The sequence below is a fragment of the Varroa destructor genome, unplaced genomic scaffold (assembly GCF_002443255.2).
Source record: "Varroa destructor unplaced genomic scaffold, Vdes_3.0 BEIS01000005.1, whole genome shotgun sequence".
NCBI lineage: Eukaryota > Metazoa > Arthropoda > Arachnida > Mesostigmata > Varroidae > Varroa > Varroa destructor.
In genome coordinates, this window is record NW_019211458.1 from 25,977,506 (window position 1) to 26,005,300 (window position 27,795).

The 27,795-nt window shown below is 41.5% G+C and overlaps 1 protein-coding gene across 1 annotated transcript; it reads right to left on the bottom strand.

Annotated features, from left to right (window-relative positions):
- Nucleotides 1-17,500: 17,500 nt before the first annotated feature.
- Nucleotides 17,501-25,944, bottom strand: Fer2 (basic helix-loop-helix domain-containing Fer2). Its single transcript, XM_086990770.1, has 4 exons — nucleotides 24,791-25,944; nucleotides 22,041-22,240; nucleotides 21,502-21,704; nucleotides 17,501-19,079 (listed from the first exon to the last, which is right to left on the bottom strand). The coding sequence occupies exons 1-4, from the start codon at nucleotides 25,007-25,009 to the stop codon at nucleotides 18,895-18,897; spliced, it is 807 nt and encodes a 268-aa protein (XP_086846896.1). The 5' UTR covers nucleotides 25,010-25,944; the 3' UTR covers nucleotides 17,501-18,894.
- Between the last annotated feature and the right edge of the window lie 1,851 nt (nucleotides 25,945-27,795).

Here is a 27,795-nt window from a genome sequence, read left to right on the forward strand (position 1 = left end):
GGGGGTGGGGGGTGGGCTGTATGTGTGTATGTGAAAACAATTTTTTCGCTAAAGCCACAAGCAACAGCACGCGACAACTCCATGCATGATCCCATTAGAGGGTTAAGCCGTGAAGAGTGAGACATATCTACATACTCGAACAGAGCCCCTCGTTCACCAGCAGCTAACACCCTTAGAGCAGAACGAACGGATTCATGGCCTTTTCCATCGACACTACCCACTAATCGGTATTTAGCAATGCAACCCTACTCAATTGGCATAATTTCATATTTTTGAAAAATCTGCGAGCTCATACACGATCGTCTTGTTTCTCAGACTGAGAAATCCAGGCATTTTCCCACCGCAGTCACTGAGGTTGACCAAGGGACATTGGCCAAAAGTTCAGCCGCAAGCTTTTCATTTCTCAAGAATCTTCACTTGCAGCTAACTAACTCCAGTATCGAATTCAATATGATTTTTATCCAAAGTTCTGAGCCGGCGTAACATGAACATGCAGCTAAAATCTAGTTTACACGTGGGCTATTATATAATGGGATTAAAAACCAACTAAAACTAGAAGCGTGTGTGTGTGTATGCCTATGTGCTATAAAATGATGTCGCCGATGTTAAAACTCCCGCTTCTAAATCTTTTCACAGTCCATGTAACTATCCCGCTGCACGTCAGGAAAACAGCGAGACAGGCTCTCCCAGCAGGAAGAGGGAGTGTTCAAAGTGCGAGAGTAAACGCAACCAAGTTTCAGTAGGGTCTCCCATAAAGCTTTTACTCCTGTACAGATTCGTCCATGTTATGAGTACGGTGTTGCGTCGGACTGGGGGTGGGGGGTGGGCTGTATGTGTGTATGTGAAAACAATTTTTTCGCTAAAGCCACAAGCAACAGCACGCGACAACTCCATGCATGATCCCATTAGAGGGTTAAGCCGTGAAGAGTGAGACATATCTACATACTCGAACAGAGCCCCTCGTTCACCAGCAGCTAACACCCTTAGAGCAGAACGAACGGATTCATGGCCTTTTCCATCGACACTACCCACTAATCGGTATTTAGCAATGCAACCCTACTCAATTGGCATAATTTCATATTTTTGAAAAATCTGCGAGCTCATACACGATCGTCTTGTTTCTCAGACTGAGAAATCCAGGCATTTTCCCACCGCAGTCACTGAGGTTGACCAAGGGACATTGGCCAAAAGTTCAGCCGCAAGCTTTTCATTTCTCAAGAATCTTCACTTGCAGCTAACTAACTCCAGTATCGAATTCAATATGATTTTTATCCAAAGTTCTGAGCCGGCGTAACATGAACATGCAGCTAAAATCTAGTTTACACGTGGGCTATTATATAATGGGATTAAAAACCAACTAAAACTAGAAGCGTGTGTGTGTGTATGCCTATGTGCTATAAAATAATAACAAACATTCGGTACTGGCCTAAGAGAAGTCATTCTTCATTTGGAGATCTCAAAGGAAGAAGCCCATAGAACATGCGAGCTGTTGAAGGCTTGCCGCGCGTTCTACTTTTGTCAGCGAAGGACGAGCAAGCTTGCGTACTCTATATTACTCTGCAACTGATTGTGCTGGATTGGAACTCTTCCTAGAGCTCAAAGAGGATTAAAATGATCCTGCCAAAACGAGTTTCTTTTTTCGAGGATACATAGGACTGAATGATTAAAGACCACTTTCGTGGCCTTTTTCGTTCGAATTGTGGGAATGACGAAGAGAGGGTTGTGGTGTATTCTGAGACCGCTGTTGTGCGAGCATCCTTCAACGCATGATAGGTCCGAACGATACTAAACTGAATGGCTTCTTAATGAGAGCATAAAGCTATTCTTTGCCGGTAAGTAACACGACCTGTCTATGCCCGGCGAGGGAGCGCAGATGATGTCCGTTTCTGTTAATTGTTATTTGTTGTTTTTTGATTTCAAACGCCTGCTCCTGATACGGTGGGAAGCAGCAGCTCAAACGATATGAGAGCCGAGAGGTATTGAGGATCGTGGCCGACACTGATATTGCCATTGGTCCAGAAAGAAGCCGCTTCGAACTCTCCATTGATAAATAACTGATGACGTTGAATTTTCGAAAAAAAAAAAAAATAATTTATCGTACGTTTGCATTCAAGGGACCTGCTGCTATTCGTTTTGGCTGACGGTTTAATAACGATGAATGCTTTTAAAGCTGTATTGATAGTAAGCATAGGGCAGTTAGTTATATAGGGGACCCAACTCAAGCATGATTTATCTGGAGTTAGTATGGCATGGTCTTTAAAGGCATGTGGTAACAACATTTAATCCATTCTAGCTAAAAACGGCAGCTTCTTCTATAATAATCTCTATAGCTTTTTACGTTTACTAACTTAACAGCTCCATATTGAGTCTAACCGGGCTCTCTCTGCTTTAAGAAACCGGTGCTAATACGATTTTTTTTAGTTAAATTTCTTCATTTTATCGTACTACACCCACAGGAACATCTAGATACAGCAAAATTTAAATATCACTCAGAGCCACTGACATCCTTTGCATTTAAGGCGCGGCTTTTCTATAATATGGCTTTCATATGGAAGCATTATCAGACGTAATGTAAGATACCATGCACGTCAACGGTATTAATCTACAAAAAATTGGCGCCAAATGCAAAATCAGTGGGGAAATTAATGATCAGGAGATTAATGACTACCACTGACTATTGAGGTGGTGTAACAGGTCGTTAGGTATTTAAGGGTCGAAACTATCCATTAAGCCTAAATTAACCTTCCAGACGGTCTGATCTAAGACGAGAATGAACATATATATATATTGAAAAATACTAGGCAGTCAACCTAGGGAGAGACATCACAGAGGTTGCAATACGTGTACAAAAATGCAGTGGACAACTGAATATCCATCTAATATTAAATGCGCGCTGCCCCGACTCGAACGGCTAACCTCTTAACGAAGGCTGCAAGTGCGGGCTGTATTGAGAGTTCCAGACCCAACCAGGCCACTCATGGGCCGGGAATGAATAAGCCTTTCAATTCACACAAATTGTGTAGAATTATTACGTGCAGAAAGTACCTACGTAGTATTAATATGGGTATCGCGTCAAAATTTATACTAGAGTGTATAAATGCCTAAGTCAAAACGTTCACATAGTTCGTTTAGTACGTTGTCTAAATTGGATCATATTATTTGAAGTGGTTTGTTGAAGGCTGTTGAGTATCTGTTTGCTTTGGGACTCCGATTCTACCCAATTTATCGGCTGAGCCCCCTTGCCAGATACAAGCTTCGTATGCAAGTCCATGGAGCTCATTAAACATAGCTACAATCGACGCACCAACTAGCACTTAATTAGAGGGACCGGCTCTACGTGTCTGAAACATAATTTCTCATTTATTATACAGTACCTATTTATCAATGCAGTGTCCTGTGTTGCAAGCACTCTGGTTGAAAAGTCCAGGGATCACTGTCTACAATTCTTCGATAGGACTAAGAATAAGAAAAATGCTATTTGTTTATGTGCTTCATTGAATCTCTTCTTTAACAAACAAGTTATTATATGTAACTCATTGCTAACGAAACTAACGAAGAAACTTACTTTATTAACGTCATGTAACACAAACTTATATTTGAGGCTGAATATGTAAATATCGAAAAATTCGCGTCAGTAGATTTTGTGGTCAGTAACAAAGGTTCTGATTGGCATTCAAGCAGTGGGAATCTCGCATAATAACAACAGCGATCTTAATCGAGAATAACAATACAAACTGCGAGGATTTGGATTCTAGGGCATTAGGTGTGGCGGGTGCATGTATCGGAACCTTCAGTGAATCGTTGCGGTTAGCTTCACACTGAGGAGTGGAATTGATGGTTTTGAGTAGTTGTCGGCGCGAGGAAGAAGCCCGTTCCCGGTCTGTTTGGAAATATTCCCACAGAGCCATTAGTATCCCGCTGTGGCGGAGCGGCTGATAATATTAGTGAGTCGGGACCCGTTGGGTTTTGAGCTGGCTAATCCTCGAAGACAATTGCTACATCATGCGGGCGCCGCTTAGCCCGGTAGCCAACGTCACCCTGCCCGCACAGTGGGTTAACGAAGTCGCGTGCAATCACTGTTTGTGTAATGGTGCCTGATTGTTTTGATCCAGAACTCTTCCATCAGAAGCTATCACGATTCCGACTCAATTCGGCACGCGCAGACGCTTGCAGCCGCCGGGACATTCGAGCCCCGTGGAACACGAAGCAATACTGACATTGAAGTTACTTCGAAAAAACTGAAATCGCACCACTTGAAAAAGATCGAAGATTTCTGCGACTTAGCTTTTCGGCTTTACGTTGCCTAGGTACCGCAAAATGATCCAGTTGACGATGCCTAATTCTTTCGTCTCTGTGTAATTTGTTTAGATCTGTTAAACGATTATTTCAGGTTTATAATCTTCGTCGATAACGATTAAAGGGACTTTTCACTCAGATTGAAGTTTACCATCTACCGCCTCCCAGAACCTTGTAGTCTCCTCCCGGAAGTTTGGGCAACAAACAAGCTGCTCCGCTGCTAAAGTCTCCGTCAAGGCCACCTCCATAGCCTTCTTTATCCCCCTCTCAGAAACCGGCTAAAGCAACGGCTACAGGGCCGGTAGAACGCACGTAGACGGAGAACGGACGAAGGAACAAGATCGCATAGCGTCTGTAGATATATCGGCTTTACCGCTGAGTGGAGTTGTTGTGTAACAAGGTAATCAATATTGATTTATAGCGATAGTGCGATAATCAAATTGTTAATATACTAAACACTTTTCTCTTGGTGTGTTGTATTTTTTTTTGTTATTAAGTATGCGCGTAGCTGGTAGGGCATGTATATTTGAGCATTGCATTTAACATTACGATCATGTTTGTTGGTTGATAAAACTTTTATAGAATGGATAAAGGTGGACTAGTTCGGCATTATTAAGGAAAAGCGGTCTATGGAAAACAGCTTTTTGCGCACGCCCCAAATGAAGTTAATTTTTTCTTTCTAATATTATTATCAATTTTAATAAGATTTTTTTAAAATTAAAGTTTAACAAATAAGCCCGTAAGATTTCCAGCGTTTTTTGGTGACTACAACGTACGAAAACATAACAAACATATTTTGTTATTAGTGTTTGGAAATTTTTCTTGGAACACAGTTTCCCACCAAATTAGTTCAATGCGACAGTTCTCGAACATGAACTTGGCAAGAGGATTACAATATCAAGCAATCGTTATGGACCTGTTGACGCTAGCGATTGAGGTCTAACATCCTGTGGGAAGAACGTATTTTGTGATAGTAAACATTTGGTTCAGCTTGTGGAATGAGCTGTGAAAAAATTAAGAAAAAAATAGCTATTTACAAAAAAGTACTTTTACAATAAGGCTTTGGCTGACTGATTAGCATATCTGCAGTTATTCAAGGACGACAACGGGAGTAGGTTTAAAAATGAAGCATTTCTTTACGAAATAAACATTCGCCCTGGTACTAGCGTTTTTTAACCCGTGTCATCCATTATATGTACCCTACTCTCTCTTGCTGGCCCTGCGTAAGCGCTTGTTTTAGTCCCTGTATCAAACGCACCCATATATGTATATATATATATCCGTTTATATTTGGAGCACATGGCATTATTAGTTCCACGGGCTGCTGTTGGGAAACTAGTTGACAGAAGCACAAGGAGAGGTAAAATAAATAGCCTCAAGCGTCGACTCTACCATGCTCAGCAGAAAAAACACCTCACTCAACTTTAAAAATAATTGAGACTCTACGGGCGATAGGCAAGTACACATTATCTACCTTAGTCAGAACACAAACAAATGTATTAAATGAAAACACTACCAGAAAATGTCAAGCTTCTTACTGTATGCCTCTATAATATTTAATTTGTTTAGTTTCTTCTATTGGAGTATCCATGAGAATCTGATATACCGGTGAGGCTCAAAAAAGACTTACTACATAACCTCCTCTGTCTTTTAAAGATTGATTAGACGACCGTTGAATGACCGTAGAAAAACCGTTGTTATTGGATACATGCATTTAAGGTGCACTACATACATTGGAGCCTATGTCGCATGCTTGCTCTTTAAATTATATGCCTGTTTATTAGATTACTTGTGTGTATAAGAGCAAAAAAAAAAAAGATTTTTTACAACTCACGATATATACTAGCTTCCAAAGAGAAAAGCAAATTGGACATTAGATAAAACAGCCAACAGCTGGAAGTGCTATTTGGCCGGTGGTGAACAAACCTGTACAGGCTTGTGCAGGTTTAGGCCATAAACGTTTAGTCCCTACAAAAAAATAAATATTTTCAGACTTGTATTGTGCTGACAAGCTAAGTTACTTTATATTGAGTCCTAATTAAGTTACTAAACTTCGTTGGTTCGTACAGTAGGCATCATCACGACAGAAGTTAATAAAACTGATCTACTTACAAATCAACCCAATAAATCTTAAAAGAAGCAAGGCCCGATTTTAGATCCCACCGAAACATAACTATATTCTTCGTCTCAAGTTCTAAGGCCATTTTCTACGAAACGGTTATATAAAAACTACGAAAGCGCCGATTATATCTTCACAAGCTTTATCAACTAAAAATATAATGTAAAATCTTGCGTCTTTAACGGCAAGCCAATTATTAGTGGTGCGTCAAAGCAGACACAATGAAATAATTATCACTGCATAGTAGGCTCCCAGACTTAGTACGCGTGGGGTGTGGAAATGGAGGACTCTGGAAAATGTCTGCAGAAAACATGATGAACATACAATATATTTCTTTTGTTTTTGTCAGATGACGAAAAGCTAGCTTGAATACGCAAGTTTATAGATGCCTCTGATCGGATCGCAGAGGGATATCGCTCTTAAACAAATGTAATGTTCCTGTGATTTCATTTTGCCTGCCATCATGGAAGAGTTTCATAGAACTTCATAACAGAGAACTTCATAGAACGCGAGGCGCTGTGTCTGATTTAGTTCAAAGTATAAACCGACGGTTATAGGTGCAAATGGGGAACTGCGTTACCGTTACTGACTGACCTTTGACTTCGCAGAAGGCTTTTTCCAAGTTTCGTATCTGCTTAGTTGGAATAGAGGAGATCGTCGTCGCCGCGATGATGCACTGTGTAGCGTGTTCGTCTGTTAAACCTTTTTTTAAAGAGGATTTGAGCAGTGTTATTTACTTTGTACCAAACACGACTCGCGGTAAAATCTATTTGCTATGGGGCTCCGTTCCGATAATTGAACCGTTTATTAATTTTTTGATTATTTTTTTGCCTATTAAATTTAAGGACTCACGACGTAGCTTACGGTTGAGGCTGGACGAAGACACACTTCTCTTCGCGCTGAATGAAACCAGCCGTATGAAGCAATATTACCTAACACTCGGACTGATTATTTAGGCGGGTACTTTATTACTACGCACCGTTGCGGAAGCAGCTTGATGATAAATTAGCGCCATTTAATTCATTTCTAATATTCGATACAGGTAACGTTCCTATTTAACCAGTGCTTAGAAGGACCATCAAACGAATGATAAGCGTACTGTTCTTATCATTAAAGCAATTTGTAATCTGAAAGCTTCAATGTACCACATTTTAACCTTTCATGTAAGATGTGCCTCGTTTTCTAGCCTAACCGTTACCTTGTACGCCCCTGCCAAACAGATACTTTGAAGTCATAACCTTTTTAGATAGAATTATGTCTTTATTCCTAAAATTAGGCGAACAAAGGAACTTACCTTGTTGCGCCTATATATTTGCATTATGGTCAACTGATCGTTATCTGGTCACAACAAAATTGTATAAATAACCACCTAAACTAATCATTTAGAGATGAATAGGACCAGTACCATTGGTATTTTTTTTGGTTGGCTATCTCATGACTCACCGGCCAAAAGCCAACTGTAATTTGCGGGCAGTCTCGATATGATTTGGTTTGTTCCTATTAACTACTGTGACAGTGTCTGTGATTTACCACTATAGTCATGCAAATGTGTAGAGCAAACCTGGCCAGTTAGGCTAGTTTAGTTTCCCATTTCTTCTTCGGAGGGTCTCCTCGGCTTTTCTAGCCGAAACTGGACGATGCAGCAGACGGCGGCAAAAATCGGCGAATCCATAGCATGATCATGAATGAGATCTTACAATCATATAGTCTAGAAGATATCTGCTGTTCAACTCTTCACAGCATCGAATGCGTGCCCTTTGATTTCGAAATTCGAAGATATGCTGTCCGCGCACGTAACATCTGTATCTAATATCGTAGCGGCCACTGCTGACAGAAATTGTGTGGTAGGCGATCTGCAGGGTTTCGTCCTTTTGCGCGTTCCTGCACGCGAGACGATAGACCGCGAACGGTACCCGTGTCGATCGCTGTGTCAGCACCAAACAAATATTACAAATCCTCGTGCACATACACACTCATTGCCACGTATAAAGCGACATACCTGCTATAGCTCGATTTACAGCGGGTAGCCGGAACGGGTGAACAAACAAATAGTGAAAGTGGTAAATTAACTGGGCAAACAATAGCATTAACTGCGAAGAGAGAGCATATATGGCTTCGGTGAGCCAATTCAGCTAAAAAATCACACGCAGATGTTGACATGTGAACTAAACCCACCTCCTGGCCTATTTGGACATCTACTTTCCAGGCTGCTATGTATTGTTACTTGTATGATACTATTTCCTGGCGTCATAGTGCTGCCGTTGTTATTGCCGTTGCTATTATTAATGCCATAACTGTGCCATCGCGGTATTTCTTATGACGTCCGTACAATATATAAACAACTTGGCCGAAGGACGACATCAAGCAGTTCCTATATATATATATGATGGGAAATGTTCAAGGTTAACTAAGAACAAATGCACAAACTACCCATATAGGCCCATATGACTCATGCGCATCTTTTTAAATCCGTTCACATGGAGGCAAGTTAATGCTAAACCAACGCGTTCATCCCAAAAACTGGTCCATATAATAAAAGTTAAACAAAAGTATAACCGTCTGAATCAATATTTTTCTATCAATCCTATAGTCTAGAAGATATCCGCTGTTCAACTGTTCACAGCATCGAATGCGTGCTCTTTCATTTCTGGATTCTCAAACTTATCCAGTCGTAACTTGGTAACTCTTTAGGAAAGGAGGTGGTAATTTGTGGTTTCAGGCGGATTGCATTGACGTTGGAGCATATCTTCGTATAGGATCAGCACAAAACACATAATTCTATTTGAGACTAGAATGTACTATAGGTTGGCACTCTACATTGGCCGGCGACTGGGCAATTGCACCTTCCCTGCGTGGGTACACTCCCGGCATTATATACATATATAATGTGTAATGCGCCGAATTCAAAACCATAAGACCCCGCATTCGGCATCCAACTAAGGTCCTCTAATTTTTCTTAATTAATCGATACTTTATACTGCTTTATTGAAAGTGATTTATGACCAGCGTAAATATGACTACATCCTCCGCCCGGGCCACATTCTGAATTTACTCTTCAACATTTATTTACTTAAAAGTATCAAGCCCGTGAGCGCTTTTCAGTGTGTGTACCGCCTAATATCTCTGGTAAGTGTAACTTCACAATAAAATAAAACGTAATTATACTGCGTTTTATCCATACTAATACAAATAAATAAAGCGACAAAGCTTTTCACTTGCTGTACGCTGTGCAGTTAAATAAATTTTACCGTGGCAAGTCCGAGGTAATCTTTCCTTAACTTGGCAAAACGACAAGGAGGAATGTATGAGATCGGCTCGCTTTTTCGGGTTTTATCTTTGATGTAGTTGTTGCGGTACATAGTGCTATGATAAGCCAGAGGATAAGGTCGAGGACTCGAAAACTGGAACTTTCAATATACACAAGTTATGTCCGTAAAAAAACTTTCTGTTATACGATAAGAGTTAGCCTGTTATATTACGAAAAAGAAATATCTACAACAAAAAACAGTATCATATTTAATTTTCTGCAGGCTATACCTCGAGGTAGGACAACGTATTGACTAAAATTGTTCTTGGTAGGACAGAAATCAATTTTTATCTTTATTGTTTTGATTATAGCAATAAATTGTTCTCCACATTTCTAAGTAACGAGTTGTTACATTATCGTATAGTTAGCATTGAAAACATTTTGGCAAACCTTAACGTACAGGAAAAAATATGCTTTTTTGTACCAGAATCAGAAATGGCAGTGAAAACCAGTATGAGGTGCATATTTGGCCATTTATGATATGTACAAACGCAAACACCTATTCCATCGTGCCTCAGTGCGTTCGACTCAAGCCCTTTTGCAGGGAAAAGGTCGCATGAAATAATTGTTTATAAGCTGTGTTAGCTTTGTTTTAGCTGGACCCAATTTCAGCTATTTAATGATCATTATCAGCTCCAGTTTACCTTGCTCAATTCGTTTCGAAATAATGGAGCCGTCCTCAGTAGCCAATGTCCGATCTAGCGTGAAACAGAGCTAACGACTAGGGACGAAAACATTAATTTCACACTCTCATCCACTTAGCGCCAATGCCGTTCTACTTCTATCGAGATACTTCTGCTCTGAAGACAAATCCTCCATGAGGTTATGTCTCGATATGATTCGCTTCGGGGGTAGGAACTCTTGAAAGAACAACAATAGCCCTAAAAGGTACATTAGACTAAAACGTCGATAGCTATAAAAACGCTGTTCGCTATGAAACGGGTGTTGACACCAACGTAGTTGACCGAACTGGTTGCCATAATATTTTTAAATTCCCATGAACAGATTTACTTCGGGTAGTCTTTTGCACTCAAGAAAGCTAGGCACTAAGTGCCAGTGGCTTCTAGTCATGATACTCGCTCGTTTACCCAACTGGAAATAATTTCAGCTCAGTCCCTAAATGCCTGTATGCTAAAGGGTGACGCGTGTCCTAGCTAAATAGAAATTAAGTAATCAAATATCATTAGCAGAAAGTAAAGTCACAGAAACTTAAAGCAAACTAAAACTATTATAAGTTTGGGACAACGAAGTGAAGTTACACAACTCGTTGGCATACATTGCGTGCCTCGTTCGGCAGAAAACTAAATAGTGTGTGTCTTTTATTTTCCCCTAGCCTTTAACAATTACCAAATAACATCTGACCTTCTAAAAATCATGATGCTTAGGGATATGCTACGTAGATCCTAATTTCTGCATGTGCTATTTACCACCCTAAGGAGTATTATTTATACTCGACGCAAACTGTAAAAGTGCATCTTCCCGTAATAACAGATTCTCTACACAAAATTCCACTTCATCCTCTCCGAGACGCATCATTGAAGCTCGTGAGTCGTCTTCGCTGACTCGTGAAATGTGTTGTGTTGCGTCGGTTCACTGATGTGGTGACGATTTTGCCCGCTCGTGCGGTTTCCATCGCTGCCTTCTGTTCCCTCGTTCTTCTTCCGACCATCGGCCGATTGCGCTCGATTCTGTCCACACGCACTCATACGATTAATTCTTGTAAGGTGTGTCCCACTCTTGGCTGGGCTACTGCCTTCGTAAGCAGAACCAGGAGCTCCTTTAGACTGCAGTGATGCTTAGAAACGACCTGAGCTCTTTTGGGCAGCTCTGGGCCGTGACTATACTCGAACACCAATCTACCAAACGATAGCATGGGTCCACCCCTCGCCCCCACCTTTCATATTTGACGCGTAAGCGTTAGCTGTTTTTCTCTTTGTCTTTACCCCCGCCGTCCCTCTCCTTCGCTTTCTCTTTCACTCTTTCTGAAGAGTTAGGGAAGCGATGATACCGCGACTAATTGAGGAGAAACCAGGAGTGTGCGAAGAGGACAAATTCGACTGGTGCCCTTGGCCCAGCGTATCTGTCAGAAAGCTTAGAATTCTCGAGACTGCCACAATGAAGGCTCATACCGACTTTGGATACATCAGAAGTCGGCTTTGACGCAGGAATAGATACACACGTGCATTTGGGAAGGATAGCAGCAGCGTTTGGCTAATTCGGATGTGTGGGAAAATTCTGCTTCTTGTGGTTCGTCTTTTCGTTAGCATCTCTAGTGAACCGTCTAATTAGTGACGGGGTAAAACGGGACAAGGCGAGAAACATGAGGTCAGCGTAAGTGGCTGTCGTCGTCAATGTGAGTGCTGCGGCGATATCGAGAGGTTTATGTTGGTTGTGCTTGACGCAGCGCTCGGCGCTGCTTCAGCGACAGCCTGTAGGCACCGGCGAATGCGTGTCACAGTTATGTCGTCCGTCACTCACGGTTGGAAAAAACCATTTTCTAGGGACCAGGTGGAACACAGGGTACGGTAAAAGGGCGAGGCAGAAAAGAAGTGTCTTGGCTAGTTTATGTAGGTTTTAACGGTTGTATCTAGAGGAAAAGAACAAAAAGAAGACTAGGAAAAAGTAGGAGTAAGGTCTCAGCGGCAACTGTAATGAGGCAACGAGCAGATTAGCCCAGAGTCAAGAGGTAAGTCTCCGTCAAGCGCGCAGGCAAAACCGTCCGACGATTACATTATGTAGAAGAGTGCGAACATTTCTCATAACAACGCACGGGGCTGTTGTACAGTATACTAGAGAAATTCGAAAAAAAGACAGATTTTTTCAGTATTTTAAAAGAAAAAACGATACGCAATAATTGATAGGTGTAATTCGTTGGAGGATCGTTGTAGTGGATGTAGCATTTGAATAGCTTACGACCGTCTCGTACCGCTAGTTGAAGTTATTTCTAGGAGAGCAACTGCAATTGACGCAACATGCTCGAACAAGTTGAACAATTGTGTGTAAATAATAACCTATCTCCCGCGTTCCTTGAAGTTCGGCATTCGAAGTTCCGTGAAATAACCTCTATTTTATTATGGCTGAGTTCTCTCGCTCCGTTTTACTTATTAACAAATTTATCAACATGAGCCTGCTATACAAGCCCAGTGTGTCTAGGCTCGTAGGAATTCGCAGGTAATGTTTCAAACCATTGTAGAGCATCATCGACTACTTTCTACGTATGCAACCGCTAACAGGTCCTATAATCAAATTGCAATGAAATCAACGTTCACAAATTTGCCTACATGGCTTATAAAAATGTTTAAATCATACCCGCCGCTATAGGTGTAATATGCTAAGCGGCGTAATGATGAGTGACTCGTCACAAGCAACAAATGTCTTCGTTTTACTTGCTACCCTATGTTTAGAACAATTCCTTAGTTGAATGAACTTGTTGGGAGATGTTTTCAGCTGAAAACGGCAGCCAATTGGTTCGAAGCTTTCGATTAAAATGTGTTTGTAAAAAAAAAAAACAGGGAAAATTCACTGATTCGTGATTGCAACACTTCCACTAACCCTACGTCTGGTATATTCGCTTTAGAAGCGAATTTAACCGAAAGCGCAGATACGTTCTTTCTGCCTGAGCATGTAGCCATTTTGACCGGGCTCTTCATGACATAATGGAGGAGCATGATCGCTAAAAAATTATATACGTTTCTAACGAGTCCTCCTGCCTCAGCCCAGTTAGCTATTTTTTACTGTGAAAATTCAGAGCTGCGACCGCCTCGCATTGCTTCTTGTTCTCCCAGATCGTATTGAGCAGGGAAATTAGTTAAATCTCACTCATAGGCCGATTTGAACAGTGGTACGGCAGTATTGGCGGAGGTCGTTATTCCGATTTTTAAGTTAAACCATCGCCTATCGTTATTCTAATTTTTAAATCCGTGAAATTCCGGAGCGTTGCTTATTTTTTACTCGCAGTCAATGCCAATCAGTCGCTGGCTAGAGGGAGAGTCTAGTTAAAATAGAGGTTTCGTTACAATGTAATCGTGTCCGCCCGCGTGGGCTCAAGGCATGCGATTTGTGCGCGTGTGAACGAAGACCTGCGATTCACGCCTAGGTTAGCAACCCAGCTAGGTGGCTGGTTAGCTAGCTGGCTGGCTGGCAGGCAGAGAAGCAGGCCCGGGTAAAACGAATACAATCAAAACGGTGATGTACGGTTTTTGAACAAGGTGCTCTTAATCGTAAAATGATTCGGTTGAATGTAAATTGTATTTAGACAAGATAAATATGAAAAAAGGAACGGCGGGTTCAGGGTCCAATGTTTGATCTCTACGAATGCTCTAGCGCAGCTTATGTGGTAAAGTCTTCAGAAGTATATGAATAGAAGTGCAGCCAGGTAAATTCCGTATTTTGTATAATTCTCGTGTATTGCTTTGGCCGACCATGTTCCTTATCGTTGCTACATTATTAGTGATTTTATTGGACACTAGGGAAAACCATGGGCAAGTAAAACTGAATACACCGATAACCTGTTATAGTCACAGCCTGAATGCGCCCCTTTAAATACAAACAAGTCGAACCAAAAATATCCAGTATTCTTCGTTAATTTCATGATTATTTTTCGTGCGTTTTCATTGTAAACAAATGTTTTTTCGCATACAAATGTACTATCAATATCTATTGATTCGATCTACGCCAAGTTCACATAAGATTATTAAGCAAAGTAACACATTCCCACGAACTATTTCTCTCTAGATCGAACACACGTTATATTTGATACCAAGCGCCCGAAAAGCCATCATCGTTTGCCTATTAGCGATGCACATTCTACCCACATGTACACTCGGAATGTACTTAACAGACTGCTAACAACAAAACCTCAGTCTTCGTGCTTACATCTTGGATTGAGGGTGTTCTCACCTGAGAGGTGCTGATCTCCCTAGCGGATGAGTCGGACTAACCCTCCGCGAACGAGCCGTCGCCCGCGACTCATAGTTTGCCGGCAGTTTCCAGCCGCTAACCAACAAGGCGACCGTATGTCAAGAAGGTGAGCGTGTGCTCGTGGTATCCTACCTTTCGCAAATCGTCAACCTATATTTATTTAGGGCATCAGAAGATGGAGGAGAAACCGCGGGAGAACAGATAAACATCAGTAATCCAAAACCAAATAAACCTGTGCGGCAGGACGCTCAACACATGTGGGTCCAAATGTAGTAACTGCTTATGTGGCTAAGGAAGGAAAGGAAGCAAAGCAGTACGCGCGAATGGAATGGAAACAAATGGATTGCAACCATCATCGCATTGAGTTGAATAGACGACGGGCGCCTCTTAGCATTTACACATCTTTGTAGAGACACATTGACCAGCCCAGGTACCCTGGCATGGATAGACACGTAACAAAACGATGCCAATAGACTCGTGTTCTATAGGATACTATATATAATCTAAATCATATATTGGATGTACCACAAACGCAACAAGGCGAAGAGGGAAGTGGCAGGCGAACGAAGAGCGTGCGAAACCGAAGTTTGGATGCTGGTAACCAATGTTCAGAACGGTAGATACGAGTTTTACATTGTGTATGTGCGTGTGTCTGTACGCTCTGAAGCCTATTGTTAGCCTGTCAAGTCCTGTTTACCGACTGCGTAGAAATCTTACTCAACGATTTATAAGCCGGACGATTGAAAGCACGTTTTGTCATTTATATGCATTCATTAGAAGCATTGATAATTGTTTATTTGTCCCGAATTCGGGCGAAACGTCGCCACGCCTTTCTCATAACCCGGATCGATAGGAAGTCTAATACTGGCCTCAGGTCCTATATTCGTCACATATAAATCTAGGTAATTTTTACTGTACTTGTACCTGAAAGAGAGCGATAGGTGGCATGGCGTATCTGGCTGTAAATTTTCTCAAATAAGGCGTCAATAACAAGATCAGGTATTGTTAAATTATGAGTACCGGAAATAAGAAGCCCTGCGCAATATATAAACAATAAAGGGTGCATATCTGAGACATGCCAAAAGACGCTGCTCTATCTTATAGCGTTGAAGGGATACTTAACCCTTTCGCCCCCCTAATAATTCCGAGCGACCTTGTTGTATCTATATCTATCGTATTTACGAACTTCACGCATCGTCTAGATTGTTTTGGTCAAGTTATCTGGCAGAACTGTTTTTGAAAGATCTGATTGGCAAGCAACTCTGAGTAGCCTGAGTAGATGTTTGTCTTCAGTGAATTTACTCACAGCAATTCAGCTTATTCTGGCGACCAGGTTGAAGCGATTATCTTGTTATCGTATGTTCCCCTTTAGCAGGTAGCACAAAGCAAGTTTACAGTGTCCTTTAACAACCCTCCGTACAGGACGTTTCACCTTAACTATTCACTGATATCATGTATTTCCGCTAGTCATTGCATCTTTTTCAATTAGCTTTTTTCGACTACCTTCCCCCAGTTTGTTCGCTTTCCCCACACAAACACACAATAATCGCTTTCTATCTTACCTATCTTTTGGAAACAAATTTTGCCATCTTCATCAGAAAATCTTCAAATAATAAGAAAAAAACTATTGATCAGGTTAGTTTTCAAATAGACATATGCTCATATATATGCTAAGGCAAACTCGCATAGGCTATTTCAATTTCAAGCATCTATCAATGGGTGTTGAGCGATCAGCATTCGTGTCTCGACCACGACCATTTGCACTGTCATCTTGTCCCAGTTGTAAATCTCCGCTCGGTCTGTTTCACTCAGGAGACTACTTCAGAGTACAAAGCCAAGTAAAGCATTGCCAGGATTCCTTTCGAGTCCCGATCTCTCTCAAAGGTAGGGATTGAGCCATCTACTGGGTTGTTAGGAGGTTTTCAATAGGAAGAGAAAAGAAGTCGGACGGCTGTTGAAAACGACTGATGTGGGTTACGGACTGGAGAATTATCCAGGTTATGTCACACGGGCAGCGGAAGAGTGATGAGATATTCTGAGCTAGTCGTCTCTATAGTCGTTGTGTCTTGCCAAGTGGGGGGAGTTTTTGCGGTAACAATTAAGCTCTTCTGTAGGCGGACCAGTAATGCGAAAATATCCCTTGCTACAACGACCTGCCATTTCCTGACACGGGACAAAACTTGCGGGTGCCACGAAACGAAAACACGAACGATTTAAATGGGTAGGTAGATGTGTCTTTGAAGAATGATACGAACAATAGAGCAAAAAGGGCAAGTGCGTTAAATAAAAGTCTCCTTTAATTCTGCTGGGGCTTCAGAAGTTTATTTTAGGCGGGTATTTAAAATAAAGCACAAAATAAAATTGAGAGTATATTGCGTGGTCACACAAGCACAGGTAAAGATTTACTAAGAGAAGTAATTATACTGAAAGGAAAAATAAAGGGTTCTTTTTGATCAGTCGTATTCAAAGGCTGCTCCCGTTAGAACTGAATTCATCAAGGTTTAACACCGCAAGTCCTAATGAAACAGTGCAGAAGTAGTGTTCGCAGTTCCCGTTAAGCCATCAGGATCGACGTGCTTACGCGTCAGGTTATTACGTATAGCCGTCTAGAAGCTTTGCGAGTTAGTTCTTCTTATTGAAAGGCCCTTTAAGTTGTAAATTGCAAACATATGGCCCTTGGTATTTAAGCGAACTGATGCCGATTAGGTATTACGGATTTTAAGAGTAATATTGCGTAGAACAATTCGATTTCGTTCTTACTGCGAACGAACTATATACCAGGTACTGATCTAAATATTTTCGTGTGATCCGAGGATGCATTTACTCTGATCTGTTGAATAAAAGAAGAACACTTTAAATACTTTAACATAATATTAGTTTTTATTGTATTCAATCCTCAGTCCCTTTTCTTGAATTTTTTTATTCCGGTCTTTTACCTTTCTTTGGTGTTTATCATGTATATATATGCATATGTGTATACAATAATCTTCCTAGTTATACATACAAACTGTCAAACGAAATAGACGGTTAGTAATTATTGTGGTTTTTACTTCGAATCGGTTACGCTCTGTTGCCATAGAAGGAGTCTAAACGTGGTTGATATTAGTTTACGCGGCTATGGAAAAAATTGCACTTCGTCGCGGGAATTCAAAATCGGCCAGTTGCACGGCGGCTCAAGGCTCTCATGAAGCGTCCTTGCAATCGCCGTTTGGGAAACGCGTCGCTTTCGGAAACACGCTAGATTCTGACAGTAGTTCAAGCAAACAATGACCTATACAGTGGCCTAGTGCAAATGCACGAATTTATTTAGAATTAGTTTCTTCCTTCTGGGCACGTTTTTCTGTTGACGCGTAATTCCCCGCTTGTTTTCCGAAAGCTTTCGCACACTGGACTGCTTGACCGTTTTCTAAATTTTCATGTGACGAAACTATAGGTAACTATACTGGCCTTCCTCTCTCCGCCGTTGAGAGCCTTGACCGCGGGGCCAATCAGCCTCACTGGTGCATATGGTGCTTCCATTTGGTTCGGTTCGCAAGTTTGTTTCAGCAAATATCCGCTTTTGTGGTAACGGGGGTCCTGTTGCATGCTGCTGCCATATCCAACACTACTCGTGCTTCGTCTTCTATGATTCTGCACAAATCTTGGCGTGGAACTATGGCAAACAACTCGATCCTCTGGATCCCCTGATGAGGTCACATCCAAAGATGGCAGCGCCGTCTTCGGTTCCGCTGCGTGCCAGTTAGGGTCTGTTGTGCGTGGGTAGTGAAACCATCGGCGCACAATTGATCTGTTCGATAACTCGTCTGTAAATTGCTTCCCTTCATCAATTAATTCGTTGTCGGTGTCGTTGACTTTTGAATGATTTGAGGTTTACACGTAAATTATCCAATTTCCAAATTCGCTTCAAATTTCGAATCTCACATTCACTTCATCGACTCGTGTTTAGCTATGTCCTTGTAACGGTTCTACACGGTGTAAATTGTACTTCAGCCATTATTTTTTCTTTACCTCAAAGCTTCAACGATTTTCTTGATCACACTCACAGTAGCTTGTAAGAAGACCATTTTCGTCCGTAGAAAATGATCCAACACAAAACCGTTGAAACGGATTCATCGCGATTGTATTAGAACGGAAGTTTTCCTTCGAAATGGCTGAAGAGATGTGCCGGTAGAAGTTCATTTGTTACGTATGTGGTTGGCTACATGCGATATTATGGCATGACAATAATGCGAAAGGTGAAAAGTGGGACAGATTACATGTGCGGTGGTGGGGGCATGTGGCGCAGATGATGGGGGCCTAACGGCCCTAAGGGTCCGGCCATTACCGGTGGTGGAATTCCGTCCGGAGAGGTAATGGAAAGCGAATTGAAATTCATTCGCCGACTGGCCGGAACGCCCAGGTTTTCCCAATTAATCCATGACAGCCGTGCCGTCAAATCTGTAGTAGAACAGAACAAAATGCAGAAAATAGTTAATTACACAGCTGTTAGCTAAACTCGACACTTTCTACACTAAATCTACGGAGCGTGAATAATGCCGGCTAGAATTTCCCTAGTTTCTGTCTTTGCTGTACAAATCTATACATTTACTAAAATAAGGAGGCTTGACACATTTTTTTAGAAGTTAAGTGATATTGTGACTGAAGCCACGGAAATTTTATATCTAATCAGAAAGTTGAGGGTATATGAAGTATGTTTTTGGTAATACCGCATACGATGTCATGTTTTTTCTTTTTATATCTTTTTAATTGACTGGAATATTTGGGACTAAAGTCTCAAATGGCAGCTATCAATGTACTTTTTGGTGACGAAAATATTACGTTGTTTAAGATCCGTATATAAGCTCGTTAGCTTGTTTCTTACATATAGATAAGCCGATACCTTGCCATACGCTAATCAGGCAAAACTTTTTTTTTACGTGATATAAAGTGTACGACCAAACTTATCGATTGATCAGCACGGTATATAAACCGAGGTCTGAGGCATGACACCCTTATCACTTTTGCTAGCACATGTATTTGCGCATTGCCCATCTGTAGATAGAATCCAATCTGTAAATAGAACTACTGATCGCAGTCGGATTTCAACCAATACCTGATATCTAAGATTCTTTAAATCAATATGATTTCTTTTGAGTATATACCATGAGTGAACACAACCATTTACCACACGTCTGCACTATCCATTTAGCTCAGCGAAATATAAATAGCAGTTTTCGTCAATGGTTCCCTTCGTTCGTCGACAACGGTTTGAGGTTCTTTTCTTATCTATCTGATCGCCATGATGCAGTCCGCCCGTTATCCAATCATAAGACATGATACACTTCGACAGTGGCGACATGACAAGCACCGAATCGGGCCGAGAGGACCGCTGGATATCGGCACAACCGATCTGGCGGCGGGAAACCTCAAATACCTACAGTCAGGGCAGGAAAACTCACCCTGGCAAAACTCTTAACTTAGTAGTTTCCCTCGTCTCAGGCAACTTTCCCCAGCAGGCAGGTTTCTGTTTCGGGGACAGCCGACCCACTGCGACAGCCGACCCACTGCGACAGCTTCGCTGGCCGAGTGGAATACAACGGCACGTGACCATGAGCCTGCGGTTGATAGAATTCAGGTTGGCAAGGGCCTTCAGCTTGTGTGAGGTGCCAGCTGCAGGTCAGTCCGGCTGGGCGCACGATACGCCGGCTGCTCTACAGGAGACGTGTACCGAACTCGGGTGGTGAAAGCGAAGCACTTAGACGAGGGTATAGCAAGGCAATAACGCTTGACAAATGCAGCATAGGGAGAGTTGAGGCAGACCCGCAAGTTTGGCTCTGCTAGTGACGGCCACCGCATGATCGTGGGTGTAATGGGAAAACAAGACGGCAGTTTGCGCTGGCATCGAACAAAGAAATAGCACACGATGTACTTGAATATTATGTCTAATGCGATGAAAAGCACAATATTTCTGACAACTTCAAGTGATTTTGATGTTGATCACTACGAACGGCGGCTCATAGCCTGGCCGCTATATCGAATGTTTTGGAAAATATATTTTTTTCGTTTTTTTTTTTTGTGATTTTTACCTTGTTGCCTTATATCATCCTATAAAAAGTTCTTTTTATAGAATACAGTCAGCGCATTGCTTTATCGTCTGCTGAGGTTGCCATCTTTCAAAGTATTTATTCAGACCATTGCAAGTGCCATTTTTTTAAAGGCCTACCATTACAGGTCGGCAGGAAGTAATATATGTTCCACGGTGCGACACGTACCAGCTGCTCTAAAAGTCGTTTTCAACTTTTCTGTCATGCTTATTTAGCTTGCAGATAAAATCATGTAACAATCCAAGATGGGATTTATATGGAAAACAGAGTCATATGAATGCATTTTTCAGATAAGAGCCACGGTAGAGTTAGGAGACTAAAACAGATCCTAAGCGTCATAGTCTCCCTTACCAAACAAGACAAAACCCAAAATTTCAGCTTTATATAGCCCCAGCCAGAAGTAGTATGACTTTGAATACATACACAGAAAAGTCGAGTTCAAAGCATCAGCTTCCACGCGCAAACTTCCTAGTAAACAATTGAATACCAGCGAAAGAGAGCTGCGGATCAAAGCAGGCATGTTTTGCAGCAATAGATGTTTATAGCAATTATTCAATAGTTTCAAAATTCTACTAAACAACAACCTCTTCTCCGAAATGTTTTCCTCGTGTATTTAAACGTAAATTGGAAAATTGCTCACTCCCAGTCATTTTTTCTCCTTCCTAAAAATGTACCTCTCTGTTCACTCTAATCGAAACAGGTGAAAAATACAGCCTATCCGTGTATACAAGGAAATAGGTCTACATGTCAGATTAACCAAATCGACGTATACTTACCACTGGTATTCCATTCGTGTGAATGCTCTGCGCGAATTTCGCCTCGAAGACATTTCTCGATATGTGTGAGCGGATCGTAAGGGGACATAAGCACCTCTTTGAGAAGCGCGATATATGCAATTGCCAGACGTAGCGTGTCGATCTTGGAGAGACGCTTCTCGAACGGGAATGTAGGCACATGACAGCGGAGCTCTTCGAAGGCACTAGAATCGTGATGTTTCCGCGGTTAAGTTAAGATAATTCCCAAACTTTATAAAGATGATCCCCTTTAAGCTTATGATAACAGGCCATCATAATCGTAATAATGTTTTTGGCAAATCTAAGAAAAAGATGACCCAAAAACAAATATAAGGATAACGGCTAAAAGCTTCATTGCAAATCATCTAAGGAAGTTCAGTTGAAACTTGTTCAGTCGGTAAGTTTGCCAGCAGGTAGACCTGCCTAAAATTGAACTTCCTCACTGACAAACCAAATAAATGACCAGCCTATCTAATACGTACGTACCTGACGGAAAAGGCCTAATTGTCGTTTCCACTTACCTGTTGATGCTCATCATGCGTTTCCTTTCCCGAATATTTGCAGCCCTTCTTTGAACCTTATAAGGTCCACTAGAAGGATATTCATGCGGGTAGAAGCCTTGCGACAGAGGACTCGAGCCCGTGGGGCCAAGGCCGCATGGCCCCGAACCCAGAGAACCCTGTCCAGAGACGCTGCCGCCGCACACCCTACCCGGGGATACCTGGTTATATTCACACAGAAAAGAGAACGCAAGCAGGCATACTGTGATACGTCTTGTTTTATGCTCGAAACGCAACTTATCAAATGCACATGCAACTTAATGACTCGTATAAACATGATGTTTCGAGTCATACTGAAGTAACTTCAGAATAACTCAACAGCGAACAAAGTAATCCCATAAGCTGAAAACTGTGACACTTTAACTGTTGTAATTTGTTTCCAATGTTCGAGGTTGTCTGGAGGTTATAGATAATAGTAGCAAAAAGTAGCGCTCCAAAATTTGTCGGCCGTTAAGCGATCTGCTCAGAATCGTCCAATATGGGCTTAAGTGACATATGCACACAAATCAAGTTGGAAAAACACACACAAACAAACAAACAAGCATACTATCATCTAGACACTATATAAACAAGTGTTCATCTCAGTTTTACGGACAACGTTTTACGGGAGCTATGGGCATTTTTAAGAAAAACGCAATATGCCTCGTTAGATAACAAGTATCATTTTATGGGCTTGTAGTTTGACTTAACTGTAATTATATGAAATAGCAGACATAGATTTAATATGCGTCCACTGACCCTTGTGTCCTGCTTTTATTTCCGGCTAAGTTCAGTATAATTAGGAAAACATTTAAATAGCACCGGAAGCATTTTCTAAAGGTTTATTCTAAACTTTCTGGACTGGACTATCAGGAGCTCTTAACTTTACCGTAACGACTTAATTGGCAACAGTTTGGGTTGGCACAGAAGTAATGCTGTATTTTCAATGTCTTCACTTCTTCCATAGATCATTCCGTTAACTCGTCCACTGCTGTAGAATACTATGAAGCTCAAAAACCTACCAAAACGATGATGTGATATGTACGATGCGGGCTTCCCAAAAGAGTTCTACCGAAGATGCTATGCTAAAAATTGCCTCTCAGATTTAAATAATGGAATCCACTCGACGTTGCGAATTGGTCGAGTGTTTGCATTGACCCACTTCTCTCAAATGTCCTCGGCGTACGTGAAACAAACATTTGACGCTGTCATCGCAGCTTTTTTCGACGGGGGAAAAATTGTGGGACAGAACAAACATTGACCACGCTATTTTTCCTTAGCCCATACTTATGCCGTATGTTGAGCCCCAGATGATGAAAATTATCTAGAAAATTATTATAATAGCTGTAAGCGAATTAGGCGTAAGGCGTAGGCAAAAAGGTTACGATTGGGAAGTAATAAACAAGAACGAACACACACCAACCTATTGTATAGCAAAACGCTCCTCTTTGCCGAAGCCAATTGTATGACGTCTAGTGTATCAATGCTCTGGTTTATATATTTAGTGACATATTTAGAATATATTGAAGATTTATATAGTCACTGTGTTGTACTACCGTTATACCGGGAGCTTCGTTTCGTGCAGAGGCTATCCGACTAAAGCAAATCTCTTGAAAGATGTATTACTTTCATTGTACAAATCACAGCCTTTCTATAGTGCATCATGTATGCTACAAAGATCTTTCTATCTATCTATATCTATCTCTATCTCTATCTACGCTATATCTGAAAACAGTGCTGTAAATAAACGGACTCTGCAATCAAGCTTTGTAATGTTTTGAAATACCGACCTTATAAGAACGTCCATCAATAAAAAAGAGATCAATATTAGTAGATATCGGTATATGAAATGGCGAATTATCAAGCATTTATACCGACAGTGGATGACGCTTATTCGGCTGTCCGATCTACCTGAATATCTAACGCTAGCTACAGAATGATTGTAGCTCTTAGATCTCTTGCAAGCCGTACTCTTGGAATAACTACATTTTAAATGCATTTATCAGGCGTTTTGTCACTTCAGTAGCGGGTGTAGTACCTACCGTCCGCTGAAATAATGAGCGATAGCCTTTACTGTCTGAGAGACCACGTAATTTCAAGTTACGGCGCAAAGCCTATGCTATCAATTCCCTAGACCCTGGTCGAATCGACTAGATTTCAACTAGAAAGTTGGCATTTGCGTGGCTAAAACTAACTAATTGACTACAGTCTTCAGTAGACTAATGCCATGGACAGCAAGGGTGCAGGGATGCTAAGCTAAATCATGCGATAAGACACACACGTACACGCTATATGTGAAATAAAAACGCCTGGAAAGATTCAATGAGGGTGTGTAAGGAATTAACTGAGAGGAAATCAGACAGCTTCTTATACAGAGCCACCTAGTGATCTGCGAGGGAACCCACCAAATTAACATTCAGTAGCGATTAAAGCCACTGATAGATCTCACACTAAGTTGATTAATTTATCAACATGTATGGGTATCATTTTTCGTCGCATGCACAGACGTTATCACCAGGGTCCTCGGATTTAAAACTAACCAAATTTGTATATCAAATACTTAGTCCAGTACTGCAAAATAAAACTATGGCCGTTTCCTTTTAGTCACTTCGTCCCTATACAGGTAACCTTTATTTGAGGTGACCATCGGATCGAGAAACCTATGACGCTTTCTTCTGCGTTCACATACATTATACGCTCGCATTTTTCTCAACATATCGATTAACACTTACGACACCGTGAGCACCATCCAAACCGACTGAGGCAGAGCTGTTGTCTTGGTGCGATGTTTGTTGCTGTTGTTGGGTTTGTTGATGTTGGGCTTGGGGTGGAGGCGGACCTGAAGGGCCTGAAGTGGAACTGGAGCTTGAGCCGAGCGGCGCTGCCGCTCCAAAGAGCTCCCCAAGGGAGCCCCCGGGCGAATAGCCGTACGGGGACGCCGAGCCTGACATAGTCGATCAACAGGGTAGAACTAGCTGATGAAATTTGGAGCAACGTCGAAACCACTAAACCACAGTAATGATTACAAATGGTTCGGCAAATTCAGTAAAATGACACGGTGAATTTCTACGTTCTCCGCCCGTTTCAATGTAAGCGACACCGGCTCAACCCAAGCTCCTCAGGCTCAGCTTTTAGCACGTTGAAATACTGCTGTCGTGCAGTGCACGTGTCGGGAAGAAACGATATTTCGAAGTTAACAGATATCGAAGTTACTAGTTGGTACTTGCTTCTTGATTTCCCTCGACTCTGTACGATGTATTAGGTGAAGTGTCGAGACCTTCGAGCGATTTCACTGATTACTTGTTTTCTTCTTTCACCTAATCAAGCGGGATCCCTTGCTGAATACTTCCTAAAAGCATGTCACCTCGAGAGAGAAGCGCATAGTGCTACAATGCAGCGCGTCAATTCGCCATTAACGTCACTGGTTTTCAATAAAGTAATTTTCCGGTCATTTGACGTTGATGTCTACCTAAGCGGCTTCCGCTTCCTTACTGCTTGAATGCCCCGTCTTCAGCGTGCGATATATTCTGTGACGAGAATTAAACACCTTTATAAATCTCCTTCCTTGTTGCTGTTGTTATTGTCGTAGAATTAACACAGTGCTAACAGTTGTTGACGGATTAAATCTATGATGAAGCACGCATCTACATCTCGTTTACCGGCGAGGTTCATACAGAAACAAAAAATTAGTAGATAATAATATGAACTAAATTTAGCTTAAACTCAAAATGTGGATAACAACTCCCGTCGACAATCATGACACAAAGCTACGCTTTTTCGACAAACGGCTCACATTTTTGAACGGACAAACCAGCTCTAGCAGCTCTCCGAAGTCCAACGGTGTGGAAGTGACTACAAGAAAGGCTACCCTCAGGCGAGCTGTCAAAGACACACATCGCGCATTTCAGACCCTTGAGGAGACTCCACCCAGAGCGAGCTCAGGGTCCGCCCAGGAGCCTCGATCAAAGCGCCGCCCACAAAGTGCTTCGCTGATTTTACCATTGCTCGCAGCAGAGAAACGAAGAGTGGGACCACATTGGGAGAATCGAAATGTGGGTATGCCCCGATGTAACAAGAGACGAAAGTATAGGTTAATGTTAGGCCTACTTTCGGTACCACGAAGCTGTGTTAAGAGAAGAAAAACATACAGTAGATAGCCAATCCATTAGGATCGCACAGCGTTTGCATTTGTTGATCTTTTACGCCCGTATCTTACGTAAAAAGGTTACTCGATTCTAGGCCCTGTCGCAACAATGCAAGGTCATTCACTTTAATTTCATTTTTGAAAAACTCTTCTTCACTCAGCAGTAGCATTGTTCCTTAATAAAACTAAATAACTATATAAGTTCGACGCGGTTTTGAGCAAGAAATAAGTTGCATGCTCAAGTTTAATTTACTTCTAAGATTCTGGATTTCGGAGTTATCTTTTTATATTCGAAAATCGCTTATTTCAATAAACCCCTTATATTCAGCCGTAATTCTGTCGCACGAATTTAAAATCGATATTTCCATCGAATTGTTTGATATTTTTCGCGTTTTACGACTGCGTTGGGCCACTATCATATGTAAACTAACATGAGGACTGTTATCGCGAGTGCACTTCACAGCTTTTCCACGTACTTCAGACGAGGACGATGCATTTCCAAATATTTATAATTTCCGCTTAGTTTAAAACTCTCTTTTTAATAAAAGAAAAAAAGCTTATCTTTCGATTTTGATATCGAACTCTTGACTTTTAAAGTTTACCTTGTAGACGAAATCCTACTTCTGCTAACCAATTGTATCTCCTTTTTCTACCTTTGAAGGTTATAAAATTGAATCGAATCGGTTACCACCATGATACGGTTTATGGTCTAGCGGAAACAGGTATGCCACAATGTTTTTCTCTGAAAAAAAGACAATAATAATAATACAAATAATAAGAACAAGTTTTGAAAGGACAACCACATGACGTTTTCCGTCGACGTTAGATCTTACCAGACCTGCCTCGGACGCTTCAGCAGAACAGCTAGAGACTAACATTGTCACCTACTTTTACGTGAAGGTATTTATGTATTGTGCTCAAAATATTCACCTTCGGCCCCCGGGCTCTACGGTCCCATAGCAGCGTACGAGACCAACAGCAACCTATTACCTTCGATCATCTAAAATATCGGGTTCCTCCGTACTGCCAGTCAGTATTAACAAATTAAATTCTGCACATTCAGTTACCACCCAATCGCACCCAAATATTCTAGAAGTTCGCAAACCTAAAGCAGAACAAAATGCACAATTCCTCATAAAAACACTACAGTCAAACGAAGCACGCTTTAGTAATTAAGGCTAGTTCGATTAAAAGATACTATCCATTGATTGTTAACAACTGCATAATTTTGGACGAGTTGAGCTAAGGTGAAGTTCAACTTCAACGTCTCGTGTGAACCAATTGAGAATAAGGCCACTGAGTCCTGTCTTTGTTCAAAAATTAATAAAGGGCGCACGTTGTCTGAAACGGCTTCAATATATACTTACCTAGCGACCTCGTAAACGATTTGTTTCCATGCAAATATGCTTCAGCTTATGGTTTTCACGCGAGACAACCATATCTACGGCGACTATATCGGCGGCTTAAATCTCCGTAGATGATATTTAACGTGTTGCATATGTAGTCTTCATTCTCGCTAATTAGCGACTATTTCAACTACTTGCTTCAACGGTAAAGTAACTTACGCAGCCTAACTAAGAAAATCTACAAAAA

Coding starts and splice junctions, on each gene's coding strand:
- Fer2 (XM_086990770.1), bottom strand. CDS start 25,009: ATGTCAGGCTCGGCGTCCCCGTACGGCTATTCGCCCGGGGGCTCCCTT. Junction 22,241..24,790: donor TGGATGGTGCTCACGGTGTC/GTAAGTGTTAAT, acceptor GAATATAACCAG/GTATCCCCGGGTAGGGTGTG. Junction 19,080..21,501: donor ACACGAATGGAATACCAGTG/GTAAGTATACGT, acceptor GTTCTACTACAG/ATTTGACGGCACGGCTGTCA.